The sequence below is a fragment of the Eumetopias jubatus genome, unplaced genomic scaffold, assembly GCF_037043125.1.
Source record: "Eumetopias jubatus isolate StellerSeaLion01/CBP00866 unplaced genomic scaffold, mEumJub1_p1.0 scaffold_7, whole genome shotgun sequence".
Lineage (NCBI taxonomy): Eukaryota > Metazoa > Chordata > Mammalia > Carnivora > Otariidae > Eumetopias > Eumetopias jubatus.
Genome location: NW_028274813.1, coordinates 102,456,053 through 102,474,712, shown reverse-complemented (window position 1 = coordinate 102,474,712; position 18,660 = coordinate 102,456,053). Strand labels below are relative to the sequence as shown.

The following is an 18,660-nucleotide window of genomic DNA, read 5'->3' as shown; positions in this document are numbered from 1 at the left end:
TATATTTGTAAGGGACATATTCATAGGTGGTAAAACCGTAAAAAGAAACAAGGACTGTTCTGAGGGCTAGAACTAATATTTATTAGGTTGTTCTACATACCAGGCACTATGTGTGGACTTTGAATACATTAGCTATTTTAATTCTTAAAAAAAAAAAAATCCCAGGTGGTAGGTAATTTTACTGCATCTCTACTAATGAAAACATGACATTTAAAAAAGCTAATGGGTGTGACCAAGAAACACAGATAGTGAACAACAGCTGAGATCTAGAATCCACATCTTTCTGATTTTGAATATAAACTCTTAAAAAATGAATTTACTATCAACAACTTGTAGAGTTTCTACAGAGTACCCACAGCCATCACCCAACCCCAGATCTGTAGATGGTGTGGTGCTTTTGCCAAGAGATTGTTGGAAACTGGTTCCACAGCAGTGTTCTTGCTCTGATGTCACTAAAAAGTTCATATTTCTGCTCCTCCAGCTGCAGGGTGATACAGAAAGGAAAGGAAAGATTGTAGACTCCTCGGCAAAGGAGATCTCTACTATGCCTAGAAGAAAAGCAAGAGTGTCTCTAACCCCCATCTCTATTCAGACTTTTCTTTCTTCCTTTCTTTAGTTCTTTCTTTCTTTTTCTTCTTTCCCTCCTTCCTTCCTTTTCCTTTTTTTTCTTTTTTCTTTCTTCTTTCCTTCTTTCTTTCTCTTTCTTTCTTTCTTTCTTCCTTCCTTCCTTCCTTCCTTCCTTCCTTCCTTCCTTCCTTCCTTCCTTTCTGATTGATTTACTTATTTTAGAGAGAGAGAAAGAGCCAGGGGGTGGGGTGGGGGGCAGAGAGAGAGGGAAAGAGAATCCTAGCAGACTCCCCGCTGAGCCTGAAGCCTGACACAGGGCTCGATTTCATGACCCTGAGCTGAAACCAAGAGTCAGAGGCTTAACCAACTGCACCACCCAGGTGCCCCTATTCAAACTTTTCTTTAATGATACAGTCACTATTTCCTTTCTCTCACAACATTTGAACCTGGTTTATGATAGATCTCTTTATATATATTGGCTTTATTTATTTATTTATTTTTAAAGATTTTATTTATTTATTTGAGAGAGAAAGAGCAAGGGCTCGTGCGCACGAGCAGGGGTGAGGGGGGGCAGAGGGAGAGGAAGAAGGAGAAGCAGGCTCCTTGCTGAGCAGGGAGCCCACAGGGCTCCATCCCAGAACCCTGAGATCATGACTTCAGTGGAAGGCAGCCACCTAACCAACTGAGCCACCCAGGTGATGCTATCTGTATTAGTTTTAAATGCTAAATTTATAGCTTTGGGAAACAAACTCAGTAACTCAGTGTTGGCAAGGATGTAGAGCAGAGTTTTCATATGCTCTCAGTTGGAAAGTAAAATGGTAACGACTTTGGAAAAGAAGTCTTCAGTTTTTTTAAGAAGCTAAATCTACACCTATCACATGATGATTTATCCATTCCACTCTAGTTATTTAGCCAAGAGAAGAGAAAGCATATACCTACACAAAGTCTTATACATGAGTAGTCATAACAGTAAAAAAACAGAAACAATCGAAATATCCATCAATAGGTGAATGGATACAAATGTAGTTTCCTAAATGGGCTTAGCTTCTTTTCTTTAGCTTAGAATGAGTTCCAATATGTAAAGAGCTTGGAAGTTGTCACTCTCATTCTTACGACAAGAAAAAAGCTGAACAAACTGAAAATTATTGACGTAATGACTTTTCATCAGAGAGCTGAGGTAGCAGAACAAACCAGCACTCTGGAATCTGAGGAGAATATGGAGAATCCCAGCCAGGAGCAGCCTATCTGAAACAGAAGCCAGGCAAGTCATAAGCTGATAGGAATACTTAAATGGTAATTTTGACAAACTGCTGGGCCCTGAGTGTGCACTAATGTGAAGGTGAGGTATTCCTGATACCCAAGGTCTTGGGGGGTAGGGTTGTGGGTGGCGTACTTTTGTAGGTTTCTTAATAATAACTATGATTAATATGTTAAGGGCTCTAATGGAAAAAGTAGACAACATGCAAAAACAGATGGACCAGGTAAGCGGAGAGATGGAAATTTGAAAAAAAGTCAAAAGGAAATGCTAGAAATTAAAACACTGTAACAGAAATAATGGAAGCTTCTTTTTTTTTTAAACTTTTTTTTAAAGATTTTATTTATTTATTTATTCATTTGAGAGCTCGAGAATGAGAAAGAGAGAGAGCACACGAGAGGGGGGAGGGTCAGAGGGAGAAGCAGACTCCCTGCCGAGCAGGGAGCCCGATGTGGGACTCGATCCTGGGACTCCAGGATCATGACCTGAGCTGAAGGCAGTCACTTAACCAACTGAGCCACCCAGGTGCCCCAAAATAATGGAAGCTTCTGATGGGCAGACTGGGTACAGCCCAGAAAAGAATCAATGATTTTCATGATATGTCCATAGAAACTTCCCAAATTGAAATGCAAGGAGAAAGAACAATGAAGAAAAAAACCCAGAGCAGACTACCCATGAACTATGGGACTGTTTCAAAAGGTATAACATATGCTTAATACCAGGAGGAGAAGAAAGAGAGGATGAGACAAATGTAATACTGGAAGTAGAAATGGATGAGAATTTTCCAAAATAGATGACAGATACCAAAGAACAGATCCAGGAAATTCAGATGAACAAGGAGGAAAAATACACACACACACACACACAAATACACACACACATCTACACACGCAAAAATACCACATTCAAACTGCAGAAAACCAAAAACAAGGAGAAAATCTTATAAGAAGCCAAGGGGGAAAATACCTTACCTATAGAGAAACAAGGAAAAGAATTATACTGGAATTCTCAGTATAATTCTGTCTGTCTGGCTCAGTCAGTAGGGCATGTGACTCTTGATCTCAGAGTTGTGAGTTCACGCCCCACATTGGGTGTCAAGATTACTTGAGAAAAATAAAATCCTTTTTTTAAAGATTTATTTATTTATTTATTTGAGAGAGGGAGAGAGAGCATGAGCATGGAGAGGGGCTGGAGAGAGGGAGGGAAGCAGGCTTCCTGCTGAGCACACAGAGCCTGTCTAGGGCTCGATCCCATGAGCCTGAGATCATGACCCCAGCCAAAACCAAGAGTCGGATGCCTAACCAACTGAGCCACCAGGTGCCCCAAGAAAAATAAAGTCTTTAAAAAAGAATAAAAAAAAGAATTAATTATATTGGACTTGTCAGGAATCACACAAGGAGGAAGAGAGTGAAGTATTTAAAGTATTGAAAGGAAGAAACCATGATAATAGAATTCTATATCCAGTGAAATTATCCTTCAAAAGTGAAGAAGAAATAAAGACTTCTCAGGCAAAGAAAAACTAAGAGAATTCAATGCTACAAAATCTGCTCTGCAAGAAATGTTAAAATAAGTTCTTGAGGGAGAAGCAAAATGACATAGATCAGAAACTCAGCTTTACATGTCAGAGAAGGAATAAATATAAGCTAAATGAAATATTTTATTTTCCTTATTCTTATCTGATTTGATGGATAACTGTTCAAAATAACAGGGATGCCTGGGTGACTCAGTCTGTTAAGCATCTGCCTTTGGCTCAGGTTCTGGGATAGAGCCCCGTGTCAGGCTTCTTACTCAGCAGGGAGTCTGCTTGTCCATCTCCCTCTGCTGCTTCCCCTGCTTGTGCTCTCTCACTTTCTCTGTCAAATAAATAAATAAAATCTTTAAAAAAACTGCTCAAAGTAACAATAGTAATATATTGGTAATACATATAGCATAGTAATAATTATAGTATATAGGTAAGTAAAATGAAAACATTATAAGAGATGAGACAGAGGAATTGGAAATACTGTTTTATAATATACCTGCACTACCCATGAAATAATAGTGTTATTTGAAAGTGAATTTAGATTAGTTGTAAACGTATACTGCAAGCATTAGGGCAACCACTAAGGAAATATTCTAAAGAAGTATAACTGATATGCTAAGAGAAAAGAGGAAATGAAATTCTGTAAAATGTTCAATTAAAACCATACAAGGCCAAAAAGGAAGAGAAAAAGAAAACAAGAATCAAATAGCTAGTGCAAGGAATAGAAAACAGTGACAAACTAGTGAATGGATAAAAGAATTGTGATTTATCAATTCAACATTCATTCACAAATATAAAGGAACAAAATATTGATAGAGACAACAACATGGATGCATCTCAGAATAATGATGCTGAGTGAAAGAAGCCAGACCGCCCTCCCCCCAAAGAATATATATATATTTTTCCATTTATATGAACTTCTATAAAATATAAACTGATCTATAGTGACAGAAAGCAGATGAGTAGCTCCCTGGGGACCAGAGGGAGGAGGCGAGAGAAGTTCAGGAGAGAGGGATTATAAAGGAGCATGAAGAAACTATTAGGAGTGATGGATATGTTCATTATCTTGACTGAACTGAGTTTCATGGGCATATATGTATGTCAAAACTCATGAACTTGTATGCTTTAAGTAAGTGCAATTTATTGTATGCCAATTGTATCTCAAAAAAAAAGTTTAGAACAATAGCTTACATGAGGAAAGACAGTACGAAATAAAAAAAGTAATGAGCATGGAGGTCTGGGAGGTCTGCAATTAAATGAATCATTTACTTGATGCATGGTCTTAGGCAACTTATTTAAGTCCTCTGAATCAAAGTGTCCTTCTCTGTAAAATGGATATTATAGTAGTTAAGATTGTGTTCATATATTTCTGAAAACTGGACAATGGCCGAAACAAGTTAGGAATGTATTTGTCTTATGGGCAAGAACTTTGGGGGGAGGCTGTCCAGAGCCAGCATGGAGGGTCAGTGACATCAGTGAGAAACCAGTATCCTTTAGCTTCCTTAGTAATGGCTGCTGTTTCTCCCAACTTGTATATTCCAGCAGGATGAGGGAGGAAAGGGAAAAGGCACCATTAGCTGACCTCTTCCTGTGTTTCACTGGCCATAACTGAGTCACTTAGCTATCCATAGCTGAAAAAGTGTCTGGGAAGGCAAATGTTTGTTCTCTAGACTCTATAGCACATAAGGGAAAGCAGTAAGGGGCTGGGGTGGGCATTGAAGGGGCCAACCTACAGCATCCACCCCAGGTATAATAAGAGTACCTACCACAAATAGTTGTTGAGAAGTTTCAAGAGCATAAAGGATAAAAATTAGCTGTGAAAACCATAAAATACCAACAAGAAAAGTCATGTTGTTATTTGCTTCCTAAATGTCCCAGAAGGCCTAATCTGACCAGAATTTGTCATCCTCTCAAATTAATGCAAGTGCCGTTATAATGCTGTTAACAAAATTCTTAGCTAATGGTATGATAATATGCAAATGATAAAATGCAAAAATAGTAAAAATTGTGTTTGTAAACACCATGGGCTGCCTCAGGTTTATTCTGTCCGTTAGACTCATAAGCCTGGAGGCAGACGAGCTTCTATACATAGAGTTGAACCACAGGGGAAGTGGTAATAAGGTATTAGCGGATTTTCTAGGAAAGCCCTTGTCAGGGCACCCTAGGAGGCCAGGAGTCCCCACATCAGCAAACTAGATTAAACTCTGTATATGTGAACCTAGAGAAAAGGCTCAATGTCAGGTCTTCACACAGGCCTTTCTTAACCACCCAATCTGAGGTGCCTTTTTGACCATAGTCGTGCCTTTGTTCATTATCACATTTTATTTTCTGAAGTGCTACTGAAATTATTTGTTTATTTTCTGTCTCCTTCCCCAACTTTGAAAACTTGATTCCATAAGAGCGAGGACATTTTGTATCTTATTCACAGGTATAAATCTAGATTTTTGAAAAGTATTCGACCCATGATAGATATTCTAGATAAACCTTTTGTTTATTTTTATTTTTTTTAATTTTTAAAGATTTTATTTATTTCTTTGGGAGAGAGAGCATGAGCAGGGAGGGGCAGAGGGGGAGGCAAAGGGAGCAGGGCAGAAGAGGAGGCGGGGCAGAGGGAAAGGGAGAAGCAGGCTCCCCACTGAGAGCCCACTGAGGGACTCAATGCAGGACTCAATCCCAGGACCCTGGGATCATGACCTGAGCTGAAGGCAGACGCTTAACCGACTGAGCCACCCAGGTGCCCCTCTAAATAAACCTTTTGAATGACCTTTTATCCACTTATATATATTTATTGCTCCCCCATCTAGTTATTAACTCTCATCACCTCACATATTTTTCTTCTTCTTTGTGAGAACATTTAAGTTCTACACTCTTTATAAATATCATTATAGAATACAAAGTTATCCACTTTAATCATATTATACATTAGATCCTTAAACCTTATTCATCGTATAGCTGAAAGTTTGTACCCTTTAACCATATATTGTTACTTTAATATCATGGTACCTACTTTTTGCCCTGTCTTTCAAATATCTTTACCAAAAATAGTATCCTGACTGGGAATGGATATGGGGGAAAGTTTTGTGAATTGTAGTGTGTGTAAAAGAAAATTAGATTCTAAAGAAATAATCTTCGAGGCATGTTCTAGCCATATTAAAGCTAGTATTTTAGGCATAGAATGCATTACCTTTGTAAAACAAAGTAACCAAGCTATTGATTTAATTTTTAAGTTTGCACTTAACTAAAGCTTTTTTTTTTTTTTTTTTAACTAAAGCTTTTTAAACTGACATGTTGTGGTCGGTTGTGTGGGATTTTTCTTTGAATATGTTCATATATTTAAACCACAAAGAAGCAAGATTGTGTAATATCATTTGTGCAAAGATATGCATATCTAAACCCGATTGAGAAACATGAGAACTCTAAAAACAGTTTTCTGCAACCAACATGCCATTGACACATACTCCCAGCTTCGTAATTACTGGGAAGGTTTTCTTTTGTTTTCATTTTTAATCTGAAAATTTTTTTGATGTCTTCTACATCCAGATAGCTGTATTTAGTTATTTTGCAGTGTGAATCTTCACCATAATCTGATATTAGCACACATCTTCAAGGTCATTGGGTTCTGACCTTACATTGGTCTTTAGTGTTTAGTTGAGATGGTCTAATACCAAGGAGTAAAAACACTGACAAAACTTATGAGGGATCCACTAGAAGGCAGCAAAGTGCAAACCAAATTTAAATTTGCCCTAGGCAAGGCTGATGCTTTCATGAAAAAATTTGTATTGCAAAGATTTCTTAAATGCAAAACATTCAAATTAGTTCAGTAATGTAAAGGAACTTACATACAAATGTTTCTCTTTCTTGGAAGTAGTGATCCAAAGACTTATTAGGTTGAAGAGCAAAATGAGAATAGAATTGGTCCTAGCCCCACCTCTTATACTAATTGTGTGATTTGGGGCAATCTACAGTTTGTCTTTTTGGTCCTTTTCTATGTTACATCGGTTTGTACAAAATAATTCTTAAAGTTCTTTTCAACTCTAAAATCCCAAGGTCTTATGATTTATGATTATATTTTAGTCATTTAAGTCTTGCTGATTAGGCTCTTACAATTGTTTGATCAACGATAACTTGATATTAGTAGAGATTCTGTTTGGAAATACCCACCATTATTTCATGGAAAACTTAGGTCCCTGAAATATGTTGATGTTACCTTAATAAAATGATACTTCTGCCCCCAAACTATTACTTGTATATAATCTAGTGACAATAGTGATTGCAATGTTTTCCGAATAGGTTTTGATATTTAAACCATCAGTGCAATCTGTTTTTATTTTTTAAAAAAGCAACAAAATAAAATCCCAACCTGATATATTGTATGTAGCCAAGTTGTTTTCACTTTCCATTTATTTTCCTTTTAAAGTACTACATATGTGAATTCAGTATTGGTTATTCTACCAAAACTCTGAAATCGTGAAGAAAGTTAAACATTTTTTAAAAAGTTGTTGGCTTGAAGGCAAGGGATATGGTGACTTAGACTGAAGAGCACATGAAAGGTCTGAACTACTGTTATGTCACCATTCACTTGGTCAACCACATGGAGCTTCTGGATGTGGCTGATTTTGACAGTGAATTCACAGTTATTCTTCACATTTGTTCAATGCTGGTCATTGTAAGCACCCACACAATAACCCATTTTCAGCTTATGCCTGAGTTGTGACTAATACTGAAACCCTGTTCTAAACAGCATTTTTTCATGAGCACCAGTGGATAAAACTCTAACGGTTTAGTGAAAGCAGAAAAGGTTTCTGAATCCAGACTGCTAATGTAGTCGTATTTAATACCACACCACACCACATATTCAAATATTTTCAACCCTCATTTAAGGACACATTTTCCTCCTATATGCATAAGAAAGGGAGAAATATGCTTATTTGGCAGTGAATGTGACCAAGGAAGGAAAATCATCTCTTAAAACATAATACACTTATTATCACTATCAGAAGCCAGAGGTAGAACAATATTATAATTATGTTCTAGACTCCCTGCCCTTGCACATTAGCTCAGCTGGGGCCAATTAGGCTAGCACCCTTTTTTTCTATGACTCTGAGACTAGTTAGCATCTTCTCGGAACCTTAGACATTAGCGTGAGATAGTAAGTTACTCATTTGAGCCAATTTGCTTTTCCACTAGGGTGTGGGGATGTGAAGAGACCCCCAACTCAGAAATAAACAGTTTCATATATAAGTTGCCATCCCACAACAGTAATGAGATGAACCGAAGCTTGGTATTATTTCTAGAATGTAACGAGTAAAATACTGGTTGCTTACATGCAAAGCCTGACTCTGCTCTATATTCTGTGCCTCAGTATCCTCAGCCCTAAAATGAGGACAACTGTGCCTGTCTTTCAGGTTTGTTTAAAAAATTAAACTAGTTAATACATGTAAAACTGTTATTATTTTAACTTAGAATATTAAAATGGCTTCAATTTTTCCACTGCTTTTCCAGCAAGATGTAACTAAAAGTATCAGGTTTGAGTTTCTATTAATAATTCACTGTTGACCTTGAACAAGTTACTTCACCTCTCTTGGCCTCATTTTCTCACCTGGGGTCTTAAACAATGCTTCAAAGGTAATACCCGCTCTAAGATGGTCTCAGTGGATGTTGTGGAATAAACAAACTTCAATATGAGGAGGTTGAGGCAAATCGATCACCAGGACACCCTCTAGTTTTAACACTTCCTGTGATCCATTATCTCCCAACAGGGGCTGTGAGGAACATGAAGTGCAATTGTCTATGCTGGGAACCACTACTGCAGAACACCATACCATTTTCTGAAACGCATTTTGAAGGTATTACACAAAATATTACGTCCTTTATTGTGATAATTAATCTAGCAACATATGTGCCAGTATTGAACTGAACAAAGTCATGGGTAGAAGAATAAATAAATAGCATTTATTTTGTACGGAGAGGCTGTCCGTGTCCGAGTTCCCAGCGGGCGGAGAGCGCCCCGAGGGGACAGACGGCCCGAGGCCCGGGCGCCCTCAGGGGAGCAGCAGGGAGCCCAGCAGCAGCTCGCCCTGGCCCAGCAGGCGGCCCCGCTCCCGGCCGCGGCCCCGCTTCTCCGCCTTGACGCGCACGGCCAGGCGGCGCACCTGGTCCTCCGAGAGCCCGTCCAGGCACACGTCCTGGTCGAAGGCGGCCTTGCGGCTCGGCCGCACCACGGCGCTGCGCTGCGGCCGCGTCTTGCCCGGCGGCCGCAGGACGAAGCTGACGCGGCAGCCGACGGCGCGGGGCTCGGCGGTTCCCGCGGCCAGGCCCTGGGCGCCCAGCAGCCGGACGCGGAGCCGCCCGCTGGCCCGACTGTACTGGGCGGCCAGGCGCAGGGCCCCCCCGGCGCCGCCCAGGGCCACGGTGCCCTCGGCCTCCAGGCACTCGGGCCCCGGGTCGGAGGCAGGCGGCGGCGGCGGGGACGCGGAAGGGGCCCGGGCCGGGGACCGCGAGCCGGCGCCGCGCTGCTCGTCCTCGTCCCGACTGGACGCGCAACGGGCGCGCGCCAGGCCGCGGCTCCTGCGGGCCCGCAGCGCGCGGCTCAGCAGTCCTTCGGGGGCGCGCAGGAGGCGGTGGGCGCCGGGCGGCGGGGCGGGCGCGTCGGGCATCGGGCGGGGGCCGGCGGGGAGCGCGGGGGCGGGGGCAGGGGCTGCGCCCGGGGGCAGGAGCGGGGCGGCCCCGGGGCCCCCGAGGAAGAGCGACTCCTTGCGGCGAGTGTGCGGGCTCTCGAGCAGCGCGCAGAAGCCGTAGGCGGTGCGCGCGCGCGGCAGGTGCGGCAGCGAGAGCGCGGCCTGCGAGCGCGGGTCCCAGTCCGTGTGCCCGGCGGCGTCGTCTATTTCTGCCGCTTCGAGCCAGGAAACCCGGAGTGCAGCCAGGGCCGTGCAGGGCGCTAGTCGCGGGGGGATGCAGAACTCGGGGATGCGGTCCGGGGTGAGCACGTTTTCCCACGCGGCGGGCATGAGGGCCGGGACTCGGCGGCCCCGACCCTGAAGAATCCCGTTCCTGCTCCTCAGGAGGCGCTCGGGACCCAAGCGGAGCCTCTCCAGGCACCACATAAGGCGGCGGGTGCCGGATGCGAGTGACCCTCTGCTGGTGCTGCTGGGCTTGCACTTTGCAAGGGTACACCAGTCACCAGAGGGAGCTCTGCAAGGCGTAGCAATTCCCGTGTCTTTTCTTCTACTTGAGGGGCGCTTTCTCCTTCCTCCCCTGGACAGTGCAAGCTGCCCTTCACGCTGCTATTGCAAGCTATGTTTCAGGGATTGAAGAACAATCGTTCTTCTCTTGTCTCTAGTAGTCCTGTACAGTTCGGGGCTTGTTGATTTAATCTCGGTCCTCCGCTGGCTTAAGGCGGAGATTCTCACAACGTTGGCCTTTAACTTTGGTCGTGCCGTCCTCAATGCCAAGAGGCGCTTTGCTTGTGCAATCGTTTCCCGAATCCTTGGATTATTGCACTCTAGTCCTCGGCGAGAATTAAAATAATAATTATCCCCTCTAGGACTCACGGTTTGCCCCCAGACGAGTTAAACAAGGATGTGAATCCCTCCTAGCGTACCTGGGGTCCGGTGTCAGATGGGTGTCTGCACGGTTCTGCGTGAGGCACCGTGCCAGGGAGGCGCGCAGCTTCTGGGGAGTTCAAAGCGCGCGCGGCGGGATTCAGCACCGCTGTTCAAGGACAGCCGGCCTGAGCCTTTATACCTGGGGCCCCGACAGCTGGCCAATGGGCGGGCTCGAGAGGCGCTGCTTGGTAACCTGACGCCAGGCCTTCCGCTCTGCCACGTGGCTAGGTCGACTGCGCAAATTCGAAACATCCAGTTCCTTCTCTCCCTTGCGTGTGGTGGGTCAGTTATTCTCAGAAATCCTAAACAAATTTCTATATTCTCACGTGCGAAAAAGGGTTAAATCTCAACTATATCGAGAGTCGTTGGGGGGATCGCCGCACGTATGAGTGTGAATCCACGGAAGAACTCTTAAGCCCACCACTAAAAGAAGATTAAAAAGTTGGGTTTGTCTTATTCTTACTTAAGACCGTCCCTGTCCCCTAAAAGCCAGCCTTTGAAGTTTCTTACCTGCTTTCTGGTTTTCAGTCCTGATGTTAAATGTATTTTCTTTGTTGATTATAAGTTACTCGGTACAGGAACCTTATGGAATGCTGAAAATATTCCGTATCTTGATCTGGGTGGGGTTACAGAGGTGTTTCCATATGCTAAAAAATCAGTTAGCATACACTTAAAATTACGTATCGGATTGTGTGTATCTCATACCTTAAAAGAAATCACAACCCACTTCTTAAGCCACGTGTGCTGATTTTTGATTGGGAAAATACACTCCTGCATACAACTGTGCTGTTGGAACCATCCGTTGAAGGCACCCGGATAACCTCTGGCCTTTCCAGGCTGTACCCACCTGGAACACCGGTTTTTCTTCCTTTTGAAAACTGACCCATGTTCATTCTGTAAGAGAACTGGTTCCAGCTAGCTCAGGTTAAAAGAGATCTGAGGCATTTTGTTGAGAATTTGAGTGTATGCTATTTCTGCTTAAAATACTGCCTTGTAAGTTAATTGCTTCTCCAAATAACGTTTAGTAATTAAACAAACTAATGTTCAGTGAATCATTTATCCAAAGGTGGTTTTAGGATGGGGCATGTGCATTTTGCTTTCAGGGTATACATACAGAGGCACTGTGCTCGATGATTTACATAATAGTCTCTAGAATTGTCACATAAACTTGCAAATTATGATTATTCCTAGTAACTTCCCATGTTCACAGTGATGGGAAATGGAGGAAATAATACACATTAGTGGTCATAATTGAGTTGCTTTGGGAATTAAATGAATCTAATAATGTAAAATACTTAGCATTGTGCCTGGAACATGGTAAGTGCTAAATACACAGAAGTAGTGATTATTATTAATGATAATAAAAATAGAAGAGACGCTGTTGAGTGCTGTGGTTAAGAAAACTGGGTCTGAAATCAGATCTGGTGTTTTTAAATTCTATTTATTTGAGAGAGAGAGACAGAAATAATGACAGAGAGTATGAGTGGGGAGGAGAGGGAGAAGCAGGCTCCCCGCTGAGCAGGGAGCCTGACGCGGGGCTCAATCCCAGGACTCTGGGATCATGACCTGAGCCGAAGGCAGACGCTTAACCAACTGAGCCACCCAGCTGACCCTCAGATCTGGTTTTGATTGTAGAATGGCTCCTTACTATGTGACATGAGCAGGTTACTAAACCTTTCTAAGCCACTGTATCAGACGTACAATAGTAGTTGGGACCTTTGAGAGGTAATTAAATTAATGATGGTATAAAAGAGACCCAGGAGAGCTCCCTCACCCCTTTTGATAATAATAGTATGTACCTATAGGGTTGTCATAAATATATAATAAGATGATGCAAATAAAGAGTTTAGCATACACAGCCTAATATACACAATGTCTGATATGATATTTGTTGTTATTATAGAAGAGAACAAATGCTCATTAGTTCATTTATTCATTCAAAGCAATATTTACTGACTGCTTCCTGGGTTTCAGCCACCATGTTAGGCATGTGGATCCAGGCTGTGCAAGATCACATCAGCTATATTCATCCATCAGAGGAGCAATGATGAGGATGCACTATTTGAATTCTGTCTAGCAGAGGCAGGAGGAGAAGGAACTATTGAACAGGATTTATATATACTTAGTCTTGGTAGGGAGGCAGGGTTGACAGGTCCCTGGGCTTGCCATGCCCTTGACTAGCTATTTCTTTGTCTTTATATCATCTCCATGCCTGGCCAAAATTCTTGGGGCGGTGCTAAATCTATGGGAGAATGATTGCTGAATTATATACTTGAGGGTGATGTGCAGGTGTTTTGACTCACCTTTTGTCAGGAGACAAGAGGCTGTTAGCTCTGCAAGTGAGAGCCTAGAGAGACCTTGGTTAAAATGGTGAGGCTCACAATCTGAGAAGTTGTTAAGCAAAGCTATGTTGTGGTGGGAGAAAGGAAGAAAGCACCAGAGCATGAGAAATGATTTACGGGTGAAGAAATAACAGACTTTGGAGTAAATCTGTCCTAGGTTGAATCTTTTTTATGCAACATTTTAGCTATGGGACTGTGGGCAAGTTAATTAACCTCTTTGAGTCTAAGTTGTAAAATGAGGGTAATAATTTCTATCACACAAGACTATTGTGTTAAAAATACATGAAATGTCTGGCACACAGTAAGTGCTGGTGAACTATTAGCTGTTATTATTATACAGGTTTGCTTAGTCAGGGATTAGCTGATTCACACATGAAGTCCTCTAAAAACATTTTTATTTGTGGCTAAGCAAGGCAGATTTGCTTTGTTTTTATTAACAATTCACCTTCTTCAGTGACACTTTAGAAGCATTTCCTGTGTAAGGTTTCTTGAAAACAGCAGGCCTGTCTTTGAATGGCTGGTGCCCTGAGGCCGCATTAAGCCTTAAGTTTTCCTTACCTCAGAAGCATGAGCCATGGAGCTCTTAGGAGGATGGTGTAACTGGGTCAAGCCCTACGCCTGGAACACACAGATCTACTCAGAGGAAGGCTGTGGCCCTTTAGGGCTCACAGCTGGAACCATGGGAACATCCAGTAATGGAGCTCTAAAATAATTTGGTGAAATAAGCATGAATAGATCACATACCATCCAGGCCAGAGGTGTTCTGGCAGTAGGAGGAAACTGAACAATATAAAGTAGACTTAAAAAAATAATGACTTGGAGGTTGGGTGTCACAGAAAGCAAGAAAAAGAGAGTTTATAACCAGGTAAAAAACACCAGTGTTCTGGATTATCCATTTTCTCATTCAAGGAAGTAGAGTATGGAGCAATGGAAAAAACACAGACCAGGGAGTCAGGACATTGAGTTTTAGCTCTGACAGTCACTAACTTGTTGTGGAACATTAGCAAGTCCCTTAATTCTCTTTCATGCTCACTGTTTCCACCTGTCAAGTGAGGGGGGTTGGATTAGCCAGATTTGTTTTCCTCTGGCTCTCAAATTCTACAATCCGATCCAGTGCTTTCGGCCAGCTAATCTTCCTAACTTTTCTGACGGTCCATGGTGTTATGATTATTCTCTAGCTTTCTCCTCCATTTCTTTCTTTTCCCCCCAAATGCCTTTTGCTTTTCTTAACAAAACGTAAGAAAATGGCATGTGGATGTGAGGTAGTGCAAAGTTAGAATTTCTTATTTTTCAGTTTTTAAGCAAGAGTTGTTAATTTTTTTTTTTTTTTTGAGAGAGAGAGAGAGAGCAAGCAAGCACACACGTGCGAGTTGGGGGGAGGGACAGAGAGAGAGAGGGAGAGAGAGAGAGAGAGAAACTTAAACAGACTCCGCCACAGCACAGAGCCTGATATGAGGCTCAATCTCACCACCCTGAGATCATGACCTGAGCTGAAATCAAGAGTTAGACACTTAACTGACTGAGCCACTCAGGTGCCCCAAGAGTTGTTAATTTTTAGTAAGTGTTCCTAATTTTGACTTTTGTTTTTAAAACAGAAATTATATTTTGCTCACCTGTTTTTATTGCTCAGTCCCACATTGCAATTTACTTTTGCAATTGCCTTTGTTGTCGCATTATTCTTAAGCCAGATTGAATGTAAGAACTATAATTACTACAATGTTCACTTTCCTATCCAAATTCCTTTGGGTATAGTGCTATACATCAGAGTGTTAATGGTGTTTCTTTACATTAGTTTGTTTTGGATTAGGACTGTAAATATCTGATTTCTTCAAGAAGTATGCAGGATTTGCAGCATTACTGTATGCACCTTATCAAACCCTCAAAACACATTTAAAAAGGAAAATATTAAAATTTATAAGCTTTTTCTACTATGTGGTAATAGCATTATTTATACTGCCAATATTAAGCTGAATTTTGCATCCTGAGATTTTCTATTCTTTGATTAACCTTCCAAAGTAAGATCTCTGAGAATTACTACCAGCTTAGCAGTGATTTAATAACTACAATTATTGAAAGAGAAAAAGGTGGCAATGTTCAGGGAACTAGAGGAAATTAATGCCTGCTGTGTAATTTTGGGTAAATTGCTTAATATTCCTGACTTATTTTTCTGTAAAATGGGACAGTATTACTACCTGCATGACTTATCTCACAGATTTTTTTGTGAGGATTACATGAAAATTCATACCTTGGCATAATAATGGTATGATAGCTCATGAGTTATAACTGAATATTAATAAAATGGAATAATGCATATAAAAAGCACATACATTATTCTTTCAAAAGTGTAAAGTACCATAGAAGTGCAAGGAATTATTATTATACAAGGGTTAGTATTGTCCACTTCTCCCAGCAGATGATGCCTTCTGTTTCATTTGCTTGACCATGCTATTCTGCCTATGGCATATTCCATCTGATCTTGCACTGTTCACACATGCTTGCATTGTTTGCTTAACTGTTTTATGGTGCATGCCTATCCCAACCAGATCATTATGTATATATATATTTTTTCTTTCCCTTCAGTGCACAGTTGGTGTGAGTGTACAAGGGGAGAGGAATTATTGGAGGAGGATGGCTGGACTAGGAACACCTTGGGGGCAGACCGAGGAGGGCGTTCAGAACCCTGGAAAGTTACTGGGTGTTTTTGAACAGGTGACCAACTTGAGTTCGCCTGTGCTTTAGAAACTAGCTCCCATGGCAGCATGCAGATGGATGGAGAAGGGAAAAACTGGAGGCCAGTTAGAAGGTGATTGTGTGCTCCAGGTGAGACGTAAGAATTTAGGAAATGTCAAAAGTGGAATAGACAGGCTTGGCTTTATTTATTTATTATTTATTTATTTAGATTTTATTTATTTGACAGAGACACAGCGAGAGAGGGAACACAAGCAGGGGGCGTGGGAGAGGGAGAAGCAGGCTTCCCGCCCAGCAGGGAGCCCGATGCGGGGCCGGGCTCGATCCCAGGTCGCAGATGGTGAAGGAAAGAAGTGCAAAGTGCCTGCTAGGTATTTTGTCAGGGTGACTGAGCAAGGAAAAACAAATGGTTAAGGATTTATTTCCTGTGCGTAGGAGTGGAGGATGGAGGTGGATAGCGATAGTACTGATTAGTATTGGTTTTTCTTTTACGTCCATTTTACATAACACCAACTGCAGACATTTCGACTTTTTTTTTTCTTCTCCAGTGGATTTTGAATTTAAGAAATGATTTTTCTTTTTGATACTGTCTTAGTCCATTCAGACTGCTATAACAAAATGCCATAGACCGTGTGGTTTAAAAACAATGAAAATTTATTCCTCACAATTCTGAAGATTGGGAGTCCAATATCAAGGTGCCAGGCAATTCAGAATCTGGTGAGGACCCACCTCCTGGTTCACAGATGGCTGTCTTCTTGCTGTGTTCTCACATGGCAAAAGCAGTGAGGGAGCTCTCTGGGGTCTATTTTGGGAGGCGAGGGGGGTTCTTTTTTAAAAGGGTACTAGTTCCATTCATGAGGACTTTGCTTAATTACCTAATTACCTAAGTACCACCTTAGGGCCCCATTTCCCAATAACAACACATTGAGGATTAGTGTTTCAACATATGAATTTTGGGGGGGACACAAATATTTGGTTGAGAGCAGTTGTTTAGGAGCATTTCAGTTTTTCAGACATCATACGTAATGTAGCAAAGCAGTTAATAAATGCGTCTGACTACAAATAATCTTTGCATTTCTTAGGTTTATTTCTGTACACTGTATCTCAACAGCTTTCTAAAATATATTTTAGAAAAAAAGTCCAGTTCTCTAAAGAGAATTGGTTAATGGGTGGCTAAATTTTATTAAGGTAGAGAGTTCTTGCACTATAAAAGCCCCACTTTTCAATGTCTTGCCACACCAGAGCAGTTCAATGATAGTATGGAAGAAAGTGACATATAAATAACAGCTAACCCATACTTAAAATAAAGGAAGTACTACGTTTGTTCTTCATTTCCTTAATGAGGTAAGTAACTAAGAAATGCCTCCTGAGCAAACTAAAAGTGAATCAAGCACAGGAGAAGGGTAAGAACCAAATGCACATTCCGTTGCCATTTTATCTTTTCATCCTATGATACCGTTCTGTTCCCTCTCACTTTTAAATAATTAAAATTTTCAAGAAGCAAAAAGAAACTGAAGATGTTGCCGCCGGCGGGGTTAATGTAGAAGGACAAGGGTGCAGGGTCTCCTTTTTCCCACCTGACCCACGGTTGAAAGGGTAGTTGCCTGCGAGGTGCTGAGGATGGACTTGGGGCCTGGGAGGCTCCGGACCGGTCGGGTCGGGTCCGCGCGGGGCAAGGCGAGGCGCTGGGGAGCCACTTTTGCCCTGGACGATGAGCTCTGAGGACCCAAGGTCGACAGGAGGCGACGACAGGCAAACAGAGCGGCCACATGGATGTCACTGTGCTCAGTAACTCCTGCCCTTCCTTTTCCGTTTGGTGCCTCGGGCGCGGCTCCCCGTCGTTCCTCCGCCCGCTCTCGGGTGGCTGGGGCCGCAGACGTCGAGGGAAGGCGAGCTTGCTGCACAGCGGCCGCATGCGGAGATTGGCCGGGGCGGGGGCGGGGGCGAGGGCGGCGGCGGTGGCGGCGGCGGCGCGCCTGCGCACATCCCAGGCCACGCGCGCGGCGCGGGGGCGGGCCGGCGCCTGCGGGGCTGTCATTCGCGGCGCGGATCGCCGCCCTCAGCTGCGCCCAGCGGTTTCGACTCCTCCCTCTCCCGGCGCCTCAGTCCCACCATGGTGCTGGAGTCGGTGGTCGCGGACCTCCTGAACCGCTTCCTGGGGGACTATGTGGAGAACCTGAACAAGTCCCAGCTGAAGCTGGGGATCTGGGGCGGTAAGCGAGAGGGCGCGGGCGGCGGACTGCCCGCGCTGGCGGAGGGGCCTACGCCACGGGCTCTTCCCGCCCGGGCCCGGCTCCCTCCGCCGCCCGAGACTCCGCCTCCGGGGAGGGGGCCCTTAGCTGGGCTCCCTCGCCGGGCGGCAGGTGCGGGGTGCCGGCAGGCCTGTGCCCGCCTCCGCCGCCACGGGGTCCCCGGGTACCCGCCCAGGGTGGGGAGATGCAGCAGGGTCGCGCTCGCGCTTTCCGAGTTCCCACCTTTCCCGTCCCGGAGGCGGACTCCCTGCTCTGTCCCTCCCTGCCCTCCTTGGAGGGTCCTCTCGCTGCCCTCAGTCTGGCCCCGTTCGCTCCACAGCATTTAAAAAAGCTTTCTCCTCCTGCACCGCGTGCGGGGGGAGGGGGGGTGGCTGCGTGATCACACACGCCTAATAAAGTGGCACCAAGGAAGAAGAAAAAAGAAATGGGA

At 43.4% G+C, this 18,660-nt stretch overlaps 2 protein-coding genes across 5 annotated transcripts in view; one reads left to right on the top strand and one right to left on the bottom strand.

Annotated features, from left to right (window-relative positions):
* Window positions 1-9,385: 9,385 nt before the first annotated feature.
* On the bottom strand, window positions 9,386-10,486 carry C2CD4A (C2 calcium dependent domain containing 4A). The gene has a single exon (XM_028099949.2). It carries the CDS (start codon window positions 10,445-10,447, stop codon window positions 9,386-9,388), a length of 1,062 nt encoding a protein of 353 aa, XP_027955750.1. The 5' UTR covers window positions 10,448-10,486.
* Window positions 10,487-18,047: 7,561 nt separating this feature from the next.
* The window catches only part of VPS13C (vacuolar protein sorting 13 homolog C), a 182,107-nt gene continuing 181,494 nt past the window's right edge, over window positions 18,048-18,660 (top strand). For 2 of the 4 annotated variants that reach the window (XM_028099927.2, XM_028099928.2), the window contains exon 1: window positions 18,051-18,191. In XM_028099927.2, the coding sequence (XP_027955728.1) occupies window positions 18,092-18,191 (100 nt within the window). In that variant the 5' untranslated portion in view covers window positions 18,051-18,091. Of the gene's footprint in view, window positions 18,192-18,660 lie in introns of all 4 variants that reach the window. The other 2 variants (XM_028099929.2, XM_028099926.2) reach the window with 2 other exon arrangements.

Coding starts and splice junctions, on each gene's coding strand:
- C2CD4A (XM_028099949.2), bottom strand. CDS start 10,447: ATGTGGTGCCTGGAGAGGCTCCGCTTGGGTCCCGAGCGCCTCCTGAGG.